Source organism: Protomyctophum bolini (assembly GCF_963924005.1).
Source record: "Protomyctophum bolini genome assembly, chromosome: 11".
NCBI lineage: Eukaryota > Metazoa > Chordata > Actinopteri > Myctophiformes > Myctophidae > Protomyctophum > Protomyctophum bolini.
This window is the reverse complement of record NC_137872.1, coordinates 20,973,530-20,987,458: the sequence shown is the minus strand read 5'-3', so window position 1 is coordinate 20,987,458 and position 13,929 is coordinate 20,973,530. Positions and strand designations below refer to the sequence as shown.

At 41.4% G+C, this 13,929-nt stretch overlaps 1 protein-coding gene across 2 annotated transcripts; it reads left to right on the top strand.

Moving 5' to 3' along the window:
* Positions 1–2,701: 2,701 nt before the first annotated feature.
* On the top strand, positions 2,702–12,916 carry tsen54 (TSEN54 tRNA splicing endonuclease subunit; the record flags this gene model as incomplete). 2 transcript variants are annotated; one of them, XM_080775681.1, is made up of 13 exons in its annotated part: positions 2,702–2,769; positions 4,660–4,818; positions 6,450–6,513; positions 6,667–6,750; positions 7,488–7,586; positions 7,669–7,721; positions 7,826–7,933; positions 8,328–8,484; positions 8,743–8,991; positions 9,815–10,034; positions 10,540–10,600; positions 11,096–11,209; positions 12,397–12,916. In XM_080775681.1, 13 exons carry the CDS (start codon positions 2,702–2,704, stop codon positions 12,545–12,547), a joined length of 1,587 nt encoding a protein of 528 aa, XP_080631807.1. In that variant the 3' UTR covers positions 12,548–12,916. The 2 variants fall into 2 exon arrangements, with proteins under 2 accessions (XP_080631807.1, XP_080631806.1); XM_080775680.1 differs by having other exon boundaries at positions 12,394–12,916.
* Positions 12,917–13,929: the final 1,013 nt, after the last annotated feature.

Here is a 13,929-nt window from a genome sequence, read left to right as displayed (position 1 = left end):
GTGTGTGTGTGTGTGTATGTGTGTCTCACACATACGCAGCCCCGGAACCCTGGAGTTGAGTTAAGCGCCTTGTGAACGCCACGCAGAGACTCCCATACAAAGGTAGCGTGTCACTCACGCACCAGAGAAGGGGAGCGCTGACGTCATCCAGCTCATAAAAAGCCTTAAAATATAACATGGGGCCATGACACCCCCCTCTCTGCCCAGAGCCACTGGTGGAAGAAGTACTCTGAACAGCGATTCTTTACTCAAGTACAAATAATAATACCACAATGTAGAAATAATCTGTTAAAAGGAAAAGTCCTGTGAGCAAACTTTTACTTGAGTAAAAGCACATGTACAAGTATATTGGCATCAAATATACTTTACTTACATTACAAAACTACTCATTATGCTCAACGGTCCATTTCACAGTCATAATATATTATTAGTAATGCATTAATGTGGTCATCACTTTAATGTTGCAGCTGGTAAAGGTGGTTTTAAACGACTGCTGGGTATAGATTAACCTACAATAATACATCATTATTCATCACTTGATGTATGTTTTGCATTAATAATCTACAACTGCAACAGTAATTATAGTAAGTAAAGCTGTCACTTATATGATTAAAAAGTGCAATATTTTCCTGTGAGATGTATTGGAGTAGAAGTATAATGTATAAAGTACAGTAATTTAGTAAATGTATACTTAGTTGCTATGCTGAAAACTGCCTTCTCCCCTGTAAGCACTATATATATTCAAATGATCATCAGTACATTGAAACTATATAGCCTACAATAGGGTGGACAGAAAATTAACCTGGCGTCTGTCTACAGAACGTGCTAACTTAAACTAAATGACATTTTAACCTATATGTAAATATGGTGTGTTCATATATCGGGTAAATATCTAGTGTGTTCTTCCTCATGGGTGGCCTGTAGTTTGTCCAGAAGAGGACACACACACACACACACACACACACACACACACACACACACACACACACACACACACACACACACACACACACACACACACACACACACACACACACACACACAATGCGTGCACCTCTCAGACACAGCCCCCCTCCCCTCCCCTTCCTGAAAGTCAACCATAAAGCAGGTTTCCAGTAAGCCGGATACCTCTGTGAGTCCTGAACATCTCCATGGACACCACTATACCAGCAGCCTAGGCTGTGTGTGTGAGTGTGTGTGTGTGTGTGTGTGTGTGTGTGTGTGTGTGTGTGTGTGTGTGTGTGTGTGTGTGTGTGTGTGTGTGTGTGTGTGTGTGTGTGTGTGTGTGTGTGTGTGTGTGTGTGTGTGTGTGTGTGTGTTTGTGTGTGTGTGTGTGTGTGTCTGTGTCTGTGGATGGGGAAAGGTGGGGGCAGGTTGATAGTGTGGTGGACACTAAACTGAGCATTCACTCATTGTCACCTCTCACAGGTCAGGTGTGTCCTGCATGTTATAATCCTGTGTTTAAGCTAACTCTGAGAGTATAGAAATGCAACCAACCCTTATGGGTCCCAATATCTTTGCTAAAAACCTTTGATTAACAAATTGGTAAATTGGGATTTTTCTAAGCGGTGCAAAAAGTATAGGCTACTTGAAAATGTTTACGCGATAACAGCGTGCAGTGCGCTGTAAAAGTCTGGTAATGAAAATGTAGGCTACTTGAGTAAAAGTACAAACGTATTGGCATCAAAATAAAAGTATAGGCCTACCAAAAGAAAAAGTAATACCATAATTATTCCTTGTAACATGCGCATGCGCATTTTCAAATACCTATGCACTCACACGTGGTCAATGCGGCCTATGAAATGATTAGCAGCCGGTATATGCTTTTTTTCAAAACCTCTGCATGGCACACTATGTTGCGTAGACACCACTGAGCATGTGTAAAATGCATTAAAACAATCTTTTGAAAATATCTGCTAAATAATAATAAAAGTACAATATTTGTCTCTGAGATGTAGTGGAGTAGAAGTAAGTATATAAAATTGGAAAAAGTGCAAATAAGACTTACAGTAGGCCTACTTGAGCAAATGTACTTACCGGTACTAATTTTGCAGACATGTGAAACATGATATATAGGAAGCCGAAAGCAGTGGTGGAAGAAGTCCTCAGATTTTCTGATATTTTCAAATATCTGTATAAAACAAGGCTTAAGTTTAATATAATTATGTTTTGTAATAATAAGTACAATCTGCTAAATAACTCAGTAAGCTGTCAAATAATTCTAATGGAGTAAAAGGTACAATATTTGCCTCTGAAATGTAGTGAGGTAGAAGTAGCCTACCGTATTAAGTACAACATATTTTTAATACTCAAGTAAAGTAAAAATGTAATGTAAAGTAAATGTAGTTTACAACACTAGAACTCATGTCTCACAACAACAATTATACAGTCAGAGCTCACTATACACATTACATTATTTGGTGCATGGAATACAGACCAAAAATAAAATACATAATAATAAAGACAATCTTTTCAATCTTCTCATATCTTACTGGAAAACCTAAAAACAGGTAGTTGTTGTACCACACAAACTACGGTTACGGTACATAAATTGACACATAATAAATAATGAATAACCTTTCATATTAACCACGGAGATTACTTGTTTAATGCCCTTACTGCAAATCTTGTGCTTTGGCTCCCTCTATTGACCATTTGCGTGCGTTAGGACCCCGAGGAGGAGCCAGCCACTGTATCAAACATGGCGGACCAAAACAAGACAGCAGCTGAGCGTGCAGCTGAAGTTGAGTTTTACAGCGAGATACTGAGGTACAAATGTTGTATCTATTAATTCAACCTGGATAACACGTTATGGAATACCATGGGCTTCATGGAATTGACCAGTGCTTTATATGAATAGCTTATTTCGCGTAACATTACTGCATTGTTGACACCCAGTGTGCTAACTGTAGAGATAACTTATCCTACACTCAAGCCTCATGTGTCGTGTATATGGTGTCCAGGTGTCGCTTGCCAAAAAGAACATATTCGCGTTGGTAGCTTGTAGATCTGTTCTGATTGATTGGTTGGTTGAATACTTTATTAATCACATATGTAAACAGTACGGTGTAGCTCTGGACTGGTCCATAGCGTTAGGGAGGAGACGTCCTTAACGCCATATGGACCAGAGCTTAAAGTACGGTACAGGTGCATTCCGACATTTAGGCAATAAAGTCCTGGGTACTGGTGACTGGTGACGCTCTATGGATTATTTTATTTATGAATGAATTATTGCTCAGACTGAGAAATTATAAATCTATGAGTTGACATGTAAGGTCATGGAACACTGATGATATTACATCAAATCTAATTTAACTCTGTTAGCCTGTGTCTTACTGTATGCATTTCATGTATGCCAAATTCCCAGTCATTGATCGGTCCTATCCTCCCCGCCCCGTTTTAATACATTAACGTACGTGTACTAATATCACAGACATTCTAAATATGCCAACACTTTCAAGGTTGTTTAAAAATGTATAAGTATGTATACAAGCATGTATAAGTAATTGTAATTTAACTGGGAGACTGGGACCCCATTTTTAAGTTTAAACACAAAAAAAGCAGAAATTAGATTCTGTCAGCTCTCTCTCTCTCTCTCTCTCTCTCTCTCTCTCTCCCCACACCTAGCCGCAATTTGCAACACTATTTTTTTGTGTTGAATCTAGAGTTGCAACTTTCATCACCGACCACTGACATTGAAACAGAAAAGTCTGATTGTATTAAACAACTTAATCAAAGTGTTGGGAATCACTCAACGTTATGTGTACCACCTGTTTTGAAGCACATAATACATGAGGCATTATTTGAAAACCGAGCGCTTCCAAACTCCAACACAGAACAGACAGAAAGTAGTAGCTCATTGGATGTCTACAGAGGAATTGTATGAAACAAACACTTTGTTTGCACATGGTGGATAATTCAAGCTTTACGAACAGTTGGCAATGTTGGTGAGTGCAATACGCACGTTTTACTCAGGATTGTGTGTGAGCTTCAGATAGTACTACGTGTCATGTCATCCAGACTTGGGGGGGGGACTGTCGCTGCCGAGCGGAGCGAGGCCGCCGCCGCGGATTTATTTATTTCCCAAATGGTCTAAAAATGAGTTATTTAGCATACTTTTACCAATTAATTAGCCTATACACAGACAACGACTGATTAGCCTATTTTGGACGATATGGGTCTTTTCTCGAGTCAGTGTGTAGGCTACTGTGTAGTCTCACTATAGTCTGTGTAGATTACCCGGCGGTGTTGGGCACTGTACTGTAGGCATATAATACCTGGCTAGGTGAAAACAAAATAAACCCGATTAGCATTTGAGTACTTTTAACACCTCTGAACAGCCGGCGGAGAGGTTCACATTTTCGGAATTTCAGAGCATGTGTAAATAGTTTGCGACTGTGACAGAGTCACAGAGGGTCAATAATTCCCAGAAAATCTGTAATGTAAATATAAAATGTCCACGAAAATCTTCATGGGGGCTAAAAGGGGCTATTTAATTCTTCATGGGGGCTGTAGCCCCATAGCCCCCACAGAGTCGACGTCGTTGCATCCAGTCCTATGTGGCTGTCACCAGCTGATCTACAAGCTCACACTTGCAACGCGTCTGCTATTTTCTGCTAAAGTTTAGAGAGCCACTGCTTTATGGTTTTATGACTGCAGTCCATCGGAGCTGTTTGCGGCCCGGGCGAGGAGCCATAAGATCCCGGTGCGAGGACAGAAGGACTTTTTCCCAGACGACTCTGAGCATCAGGGACGGCGTTTGAAGCAGAGCTTGGACGAACACTGGAGCCTGGTATCGGAGGAGCGGGTGGAGAGACTGTGAGTAGGGTTGGGATCCTTTTAGGAATGTTAACGATTCCGGTTGCTTAAAGCAGTGGTTCCCAAAGTGGGGTCCGGGGACCCCCAGGGGTACCTGAGGGAGTTCCAGGGGGGACCCATCTATTTTGTTCATGTTCATAAAGTGCTAAAGTGTTTAAAGCAGTGGTTCCCAAACTTTTTCATGTCAAGGACCCCAAATTGACACTACTTAGCCTGTGGACCCCCATTTGAAAAGATATGCCAGGGACCCCCATAAGAGAAGACGTCTACATTTAGACGTCTACATTTAGACGTATACATTTAGACGTATACATTTAAACGTAGTTAGACGTCTGTATACATTTAGACGTCTACATTTAGACGTCTACATTTAGACGTATACATTTAGACAGTGTCCCCCCGAGTGCCTCCCCAGTGTCCCCCCGAATGCCTCCCCAGTGTGCCCCCCGAGTGCCTTCCCAGTGCCTCCCCAGTGTGTCCCTGAGTGCCTCCCCAGTGTCTCCCCAGTGCCTCCTCAGTGCCTGCCCAGTGTCCCCAGTGTCCCCCCAGTGTCTCCAATAGCAATACAAGAGCAATAATACAAATTAATCTTAATGTATTAATCTTATTAATTAATTAATCAAATTAATTAATTAATCAAAATTGCGGCCTGTGCCCAGCACCATGCCAAAGCTTTTTCCTGCAGGAAACACTGCTTGTGGTTGTAAATATATTGTTATCCGTGTTGCGAGGATGAGGGGGTACCTGGAAAAATATCTACCCCAAAAGGGGTACCTGGTCCAAAAAGGTTTGGGAACACCTGGCTTAAAGCCCAACACACACCGTCTGTGAAGCGAGTGCGCAGCGATGCGGCACAGTATTGCTGCGCGTCATAGCCGCACAGCAACACCCACAGGACACGGCGCGCTACCGTGCGGCTGGCCAGCCACAGTCACGGTTTCCCGCATGGAGGCCGTGCGGCAACGCCTGGAAAATAGAACAGCGGCGTATCGGAGCGTCAGGCGAGGTGTGAATAACGGAGGCGGCTGTTTTGACGTGCAGCGTTCACAGACAGTGTGTGTTGGGCTTAACGCAGGGGTTCTCATATCTCAAATTGGGTGCCTTGATGCAAGTCCAGCTGTGCCTCAGAAAATGTCCCTCATCTTAGAGGGAAAATATTTAAATAGCGTAATATGACATACGGTTCTAAAAAAGTTATTTGTAGGGCTGACCTGAGCAATTTTTGGATACTAATTCCAAACATGGAAGTAGTGTTTGGAACTATCAGTTGGTCGCCCAGGCGTTCTCTCGTTCTTGTTGTTATCTCTGAGAACATCTATCTAAACACATTTCAAATCAGCTGTAAGTTGGTGTTGCCATCAAAAGGATAGAATATTTTATATAATGACTATATATTATAGTCATCATAATACTTATAATAATAAATATATTATAAACTTATAATAATGGAAGTCTATTGGAGTGTTGTACTCTCTCAATAGCTCTGGATGTGGACTAGAGCCCGACTGATTTAACCTTTTAAATGGTTTAAAAGTGACACATTGGCTGCATCGAATAAACGGAATAATGGCTGATATATTGACCAAACTGATATATCGGCCGAACTCTAAATGCTTGTCTCTCTGTTGCAGAGGTAACCTGGTGAAAGCTGTGTGGATTCCTAGTGAGGGAACGGTGGAACTGCAGTCTCATGCTGTGAGTACATCACCACATGATGATGGCAGATAAGACAACAAGAAGACAATACAACCATCGTCCTCTATTACCCATTAATGATACGTTTTGTCAGATACACACTGCAGATAATTCCTGCTAATTTAATGTAACTTTTTGTTTGACCACGCACAGGGAAAGTTTTGGCAGACGATGGGGTTCTCTGCCAATGGGAAACAATATCTGCTCCCTGAGGAGGCTCTGTACCTGATGGAATGTGTGAGTGTCAAATAATACTTGTGTGTGTGTCAACCAAATTAGAATATAATAAATAAGGCTGTCCACTCAGGCTCATAGTCTATTAATCAGTCAGTTTGATATAAGTCGACCAACACATTGTTGTTTTTTCCCAAACTCTAGATATAACCCTGTAATTCCCCCAGTCTATATAGATAGACCAATATCCAGTTGCCATTGTTAAGCCATTAGTCTCGGCTAACTACTGTAATCGATTAGTCGATACATTACTAGTTTTTTTTAAGTCAACTAAGGAGCGCTGCATGAGTCCGTGATTAAGTTCCAACTGAAAACAGGTGCTCTTTGGAGAGGGATGCATTGTGGGGTGTTAACGATTTAAGTTCCTTTGTCGACAGTGACAAAATGAAGTCACTAGAGGGCGTACTATCCTCATGTCTTGGTGGTATAATAGTGCCTATAGTTTATGTATCCTCAGCAATCAAAATTAACAAAAAAAATGCATCTTAAATATTCTATAGTTTGTTTAAAAAAAAAATATATATATATATATATATAAATACATTACACATACATAGTCAATTATACATTTGGAGGATGGTTTTCCAACATCAATATGTTACCTTTATGTAAATACGTTTAAATATCGAATATCACAATATCGAGGATAGTACTAGAGAACATGTCGAGAAGGAGTCAGAGTTGTAGTGAAGAGCACTTCTTGGCTATAATGGATGCCTTGTGTGTTGTTGTGCTTTCAGGGAAACCTGCAGGTGTTTTATCAGGACCTTCCTCTATCCATCCAGGAAGGATATGAGAGGTTTCTGTCCTCCAAGACGCTCACCCTGCAGCAGTATCAGGTATCAGGGATGAAAGGAGTAGTGCTTCTGTTAACAGCAAAAACTATTTCTCACCTAATCTCACAACTTTTCCATCACCAAGGTGTTTGGCCATTTGAAGAGACTTGGCTACGTTGTGAACCGGTTCGATCCCAGGTAATTCAATACGTGTGTGTTTTTCTTTTTACAACGTCATGCTTGACCTTACAATGGGGCTGTGGAGGATTTGGAGGGGACAATGATTTTGGGACTCTTCACAGTACGGCGTCATCCTCATATGAGAACCAGCTGAACCTGACGTCTTCTAACGACCAAGCAAGGAGGCATCCGAAGAGGAAAAGAAGTGACAGCCCCTCCTCTATGCCAAGGTACCGTTAGCACAATGGATTTACGTAGAGCTGATAGTTTGATTTATTTGTTAAAAATGTGCACGCTAGGTGGGCTTGTTGCCTCTTACTGGCACTTTTCCTTTTTTATATTTTGAGTTGTTTTTAAATAAATTAATCAAATCAAATCAAACACATACTGTAGCTGCAGGGTTTGTCCTATAATGCTTTGTTTTATTAAAACAATGGATGTGAAGTCAAATGCATTGTGACATTATCTGCAAAATCACAGATAATGACCGATATGTCAGCCAGATATTGTTGTATTTCTAATATATATTAAATATAATATAATAAATATTGCCTACAGTATGTATACAAATAGATCTCCTGTAAAGGGGAGGTTTTACATATGACAAAGTGTGTCCTCTTGCAGCCACACAGAACCTAGTGAGGAAGGATCTGTCTGTGAAAGAACAGAGGTGGGTGAACATGACGACACACGTGAGGATATGAAGACCCCAGAGTGTCCTGCAGACCTTCCAACCCATGAGACTTCAGAGACCCAGAAAGTGCTGCAAAGTGACCCCAGTGTAGGCCTGTTACATTACATAATAGTCTGATTGCAGTTATTTGAGCTAAACGTTGTCGTTTTGCATAGCCGTCCGAATAGTTTACATTCAGAAGATTCTGAATGAAGATTCAGAAAATTATTTCTTAAAAAAATAGCGGAAAAGGCAGATCTACAAGCTCAATGACGTGTGTGCCTGTGTGGTTTGAGCTGTTAGATCTGTTATTTATTGTGTTTATTTGTGTTTCATGCTAAAACACAATCAATCGTCAACTGACAGCCCTGTCCCCGCAACGAGGGCAGGAATTGGTGGGGGACGTCCATAGAGCCGGGCCCACCAGAGCAGTCCCCCAGGGCTGCCTCCTCTGCTCCACGCTGGGACTTCCACTGCATTCCCTTCCCAGACCTGGGCTCCAGGCGGAGCTCCTCCAGGAGGCTGGCCTCCCCGGACCCTTCCCTGCTGCCCGGGGCTATGGCCGTGGGCAACTGCGACGTCGCCCCTTGGCTGCGCAGGCTGAACCTGCGGGAGGTGAGGATGAGTGGGGGACAAGGTGCTCAACCCCAGTACTTGAGTCAAAGTATAGATCATATATTGGTCAAATGATACTCAACTAATTGAGAGTTAACTTTGTCAGATTTGTTCTTGAGTTAAAATACTGGAAAATAATTAAGTATTCAAAAGTAACCTTTCCAGTACCTGGCACAAAACAAATGATTTTGGGGTCCTCGACACGAATAGATTTAGACGGATTTTTAGAACCACCCTCAAGTCTTAATGGGTTGGGTCACAGTGGCACAGTCGGTAGTGCTGTCGCCTCACAGCTAGAAGGTCCTGGGTTCGATTCCCGCTGGGGACGCTGTGGGCGCTGGGGACGTGTTCCCTCCTCCGCGTCATCAGTGCCCATACCCGAGGCGGGGTTGGCAAAATGGCCTTTCTGTGTGGAGTTTGCATGTTCTCCCCGCGTTCACTAGGGTAGGTACCCTCACAAAAACATGCAGTAATCCTCGTCTCTAAACTACCTCCCCCTGGCCAGCCGGGGGGCCTGATGGAGGGGAAAGGAACTGGTCGGAATAACGTGTTCCTTCCACACGCTACGTCTGGCCAGGGAAATACTCCCCTGTCAGGTGAAAAGAAGCAGCTTGTACTCCTCCTGTGCATAGAAGGAAGCATGAGGTCAGTCCGCTGCCCCACCAGGTTGGCAGAGGAAGTATAGCGCCCAAGATTACATTAGATAATTGACACTGGGTGAAAAAATGAGTTACAAAATCGTTGGATAAAATAAAAGTCTTAATGGGTTAATCCACGAGTACTGTACTTAAATAACTGTACTTAACGTGCGTGTCCCCCACAGGTGAGGATGTCTGCGGGGGAACGCAGGAGGGAGGAGGACAGGCACAGGTACAGGTGGGACGTCAACGAGGACAGAGAGGTGAGACGCTGCAGCAACTGGACAGAGTACCACCAGCTGCAGGAGGAGAGGAGGAGACGCCGTCGCCACAGCAACAGGCCCCCCCACCTATGGGAGGGGTCCGTTGTTCCCTTACACGACCCCAACCATTACACCCCGACTGGTACGATCACACACTGACACACTGAAAAATTTCAGATTTTTGGAATGTTTTGGGTGTGATGTGATTATGAACAAACGTATCACCCATGTTTTACGTAGTTTTTTCCTATTACGAGAGTACTTCGGCAGTCGGCACTCTCCAGGCACCAGGGATGATGTTTTGCTGGTCTGAAATTGTTGATTCAAATGTGTGTGTCTGTGACGGGTGGCAGGGTGCTTTGTGACTTAGACCATTTCGTTTTTACCCTTTCAAGACGGGAACCCATTTTGCGGTTTGTGTTGCTATGTACAGTATATAGGAGCATAACTTTTTTTTTTTTGTTTCTTCAGAAAACTGAATTTAGAATTGGCCTCAGTTCTAAATGGGTTAATATGAACATGCCAAAGCAATGTCATTGTCAGTACAAATCACCCACTCGTCACACTATGCCTAATATGTCTTTTTCATATGGTTTTGCTTGTAAGATATGAGTAAGAGAGTGACATTTCTTTGTCTCTTTTCTCAGCTGAGCTGCTTGAAAAAATCAGCATAGTCAAATCATCAAATTTGCTGGATGGAGCATCCAGGTAATGTTTTTTAACTTTAACTTTGGATTTCAGATGTCACAATGCATTTTATTGTAAAACAATGCATTATTGAACAAACCATACAGCTGCTACAGTATGCATTTGATTTATTTATTTATTACAAAAAACAGTACATAAAAAAACAGTACATGCCCGGAGGAGGAAAGAAGCCCAAAGTGCTTATACGAGGCCTCTACCTATGTATAACACAATAAAAACATTAATAGAACATGATTTGCAAACAACAATAATAAAACTGGCTGATTATACGCATGATTATATTGGATTACAATTGACATGATTGCAGATGCAGTATAAAAATGTACAATTTAGTTGAAAAACATGATATAACAGATTATGCCAATGACAAGATTTCTGATATGTGTTGAGTGTCTATTCGTATGATTTGATGAACAGTATTTTACCACAGTTACGTAATACATAATAACACAGTATTGAGGGAATATGGTGACCTTGTGCTTTGTGTGTGTTCAGTTTGACAGGCGACAAGGAGTGGAGGATAAGCTTCAGTGTTTACCAGGCCGACACGGTGGCCGACTTCAAGAAGAGCAACCCGGGGAAACCCTATTCCCGCCTGTGTGTCTGCAGGTAAGCAAGTCACCACCACTAACACGGGCTGTTTGCTCAAGACCAGCTTATCGGAAACAACTGACACTAGTTAAACTAAATAAACAGCCTTGGATTTAAGCGTACACTGCTTTCGTCCTGCTTTCAAGTCCTGTTCAATTCACACAGTGTACATTTATTAAAAATGTATTAAATTGATTTATGTCCAAATAACACCTTTTAAAGGACAAAGAAACTCTTAAATTTGCATTCAGCGTTCATACAAATTCCACAGTCATTGAGCCAGGGAGTATTGTCACTTTTCAAGTAATAAACTTTATTTCTAGGGGAACAAATCTCATACATTTGTTTAAATTACACACACTGGTATCGGATCAATACTCTGTACTGATGGCATCAATATCAGGAAGGAAAACATGATATCAGTGCATTTCTATTCTGGAATGAATCTGGTGTAATTACATGTCTAGTCTGGTCAATTCTGGTGTAGTCAATGCTCAGATGCAGCTGTCATTGTTTGAACCCTAGCATCCCTATTTGGGTTCAAAATAGCCAATCAGTATATATATATATAGTGTTTGTGTGTGTGTGTGTGTGTGTGTGTGTGTGTGTGTGTGTGTGTGTGTGTGTGTGTGTGTGTGTGTGTGTGTGTGTGTGTGTGTGTGTGTGTGTGTGTGTGTGTGTGTGTGTGTGTGTGTGTGTGTGTGTGTGTGTGTGTGTGTGTGTGTGGTGGTTGCTTTGCACCATCTCTGCCAACAAAAAAAAGCATTACTACCTATACAAATTGGCCGCTACAATAACCTTAATAATATAGAAAATACATCATAAATAAATACTGAAACCAGATCATTAAAGAAAGTTTATGCATGCACTATGTGTACTATGTAAACTCTAAATTTCCATTTTCCAGCCATTCAGTTGCAAAACAGTAATTATAAATGCATACTATTACATAGTAGATCAACTTTGAATGTATGCATTCATACATGTCACGAATTAAAGAATACATTTCAAACTATTTACAATTTCTGTCTGTCTGTCTGTCTGTCTGTCTGTCTGTCTGTCTGTCTGTCTGTCTGTCTGTCTGTCTGTCTGTCTGTCTGTCTGTCTGTCTGTCTGTCTGTCTGTCTCTCTCTCTGTCTCTCTCTGTGTGTGTGTGTCTCTCTCTCTCTCTCTCTCTCTCTCTCTCTCTCTCTCTATCGTAGCAGCTTCCAGGGTCCAGTCCCTGAGCTGCAGACTGTCAAACTGCTGTCCTTCCAGAGCAAGGACGTTCCTGTCACCTTTGCTGTGGTGGACCATGGTGACATCTCCTTCTACACCTTCAAAGACTTCCATCTGCCTACTGACGTGTTCCCCTGAGGACAACAATACAACAATCCTCTGTGATGTTCTACCCACAGTGACTCTGTGTATACTGTACATACTGCATCTGAAATAGCTCCTTATTCAGGATATACTGTATATTTATATACGTGCCTTTAACTACTTTAGCCATATTCAAAAACATTTAAAAAAGAAAAGAAAAGTAGCTCATCTGCAAGTGATCTAGATCGGCTATATTTGAAAAACATTTTTTGACAGTTTTCATCTATAATGACAAAGACCGAAATGAAAAGTGGTTAATATCCTGCTTTCTCAATTCCCCATTTGTATCTACAGTATCTGCCCACAACTGTATAGATTTTCTAGTGAATCAGGGTTGTTAGTACATTGGTACTACATTGGTAATATTCTGAACATTGTCAGAACTTTCCAGCCAGGTACATTTATTCCACAGTTGTTCTGTTATGTTGATGTTCATGTAATTATGACTCTTGTTAAAAGTGCCAGAGCTCTCAGGATTATGATGTAAGATTGCAGTTTATACTCGCACTCATCGCAGCTGACAGGCCTCCTAAACATTAGCCGTGATCGATCATATTCAAAGAATCTGTGGAAACGAATCAAACGATCCACAACCAGAACATATTATTTTAATGTGTGTGATGGTGTTTTTTTTGTTATGTCTCTGTTCAGAAACCACTGTATGTAGGAACTGTTCAGAAACCACTATGTAGGAACTGTTCAGTAACCACTTCAGTGTTTTTGATGGTTGGACTTTTGTTGAGAATATTGAGGTTTTTTTCTTTTTACAATTGTACACAAAGCTACAATCAAATGATTAAGTTCTATGTCAGTTGTCTTCCTTTCTTAAAATAATACTGTAGTAGGTCGGTATCTACCTAGTTATCTATCTAGTTTATATGATGTACATGTTGTATAGTAGTCTAAATCAACTAGTGATAGACATGTTCATGACATGGTGTGGAAGAGACCTACAGAAGCTGTGAAGAACAGAGTTTGTATGACCTTTATGTACAACCTATACTACGGACACTAAATATGACCTATGAGGCTATGACTTTGGTAATTATGTATTATTGACAATTGTGAAAGTAGTCAAACCTCTCTGGGTTGACAGGAAGCTGCTGTTCATCTCAGTATCTCACACTGGTCAGATCATCAGACAGGATGAGTTGTCAACGGGTAAAGGATCAACATATGAAATGTCAGAACAGGTTCTTCTGACATATATCCATATATGGAGAGATAAGAACAGAATAGCAGTCCAACTAGTGTATTGTCGGTACTGTAATGTTCCAGGTTTGATGTCATTGTGGTGTCAGAGCACACATACAGTAGCCCAGCAAACACATTCAATCACCCGGATTAATGACCTTTTCAGTAATGCACTTGAAGTA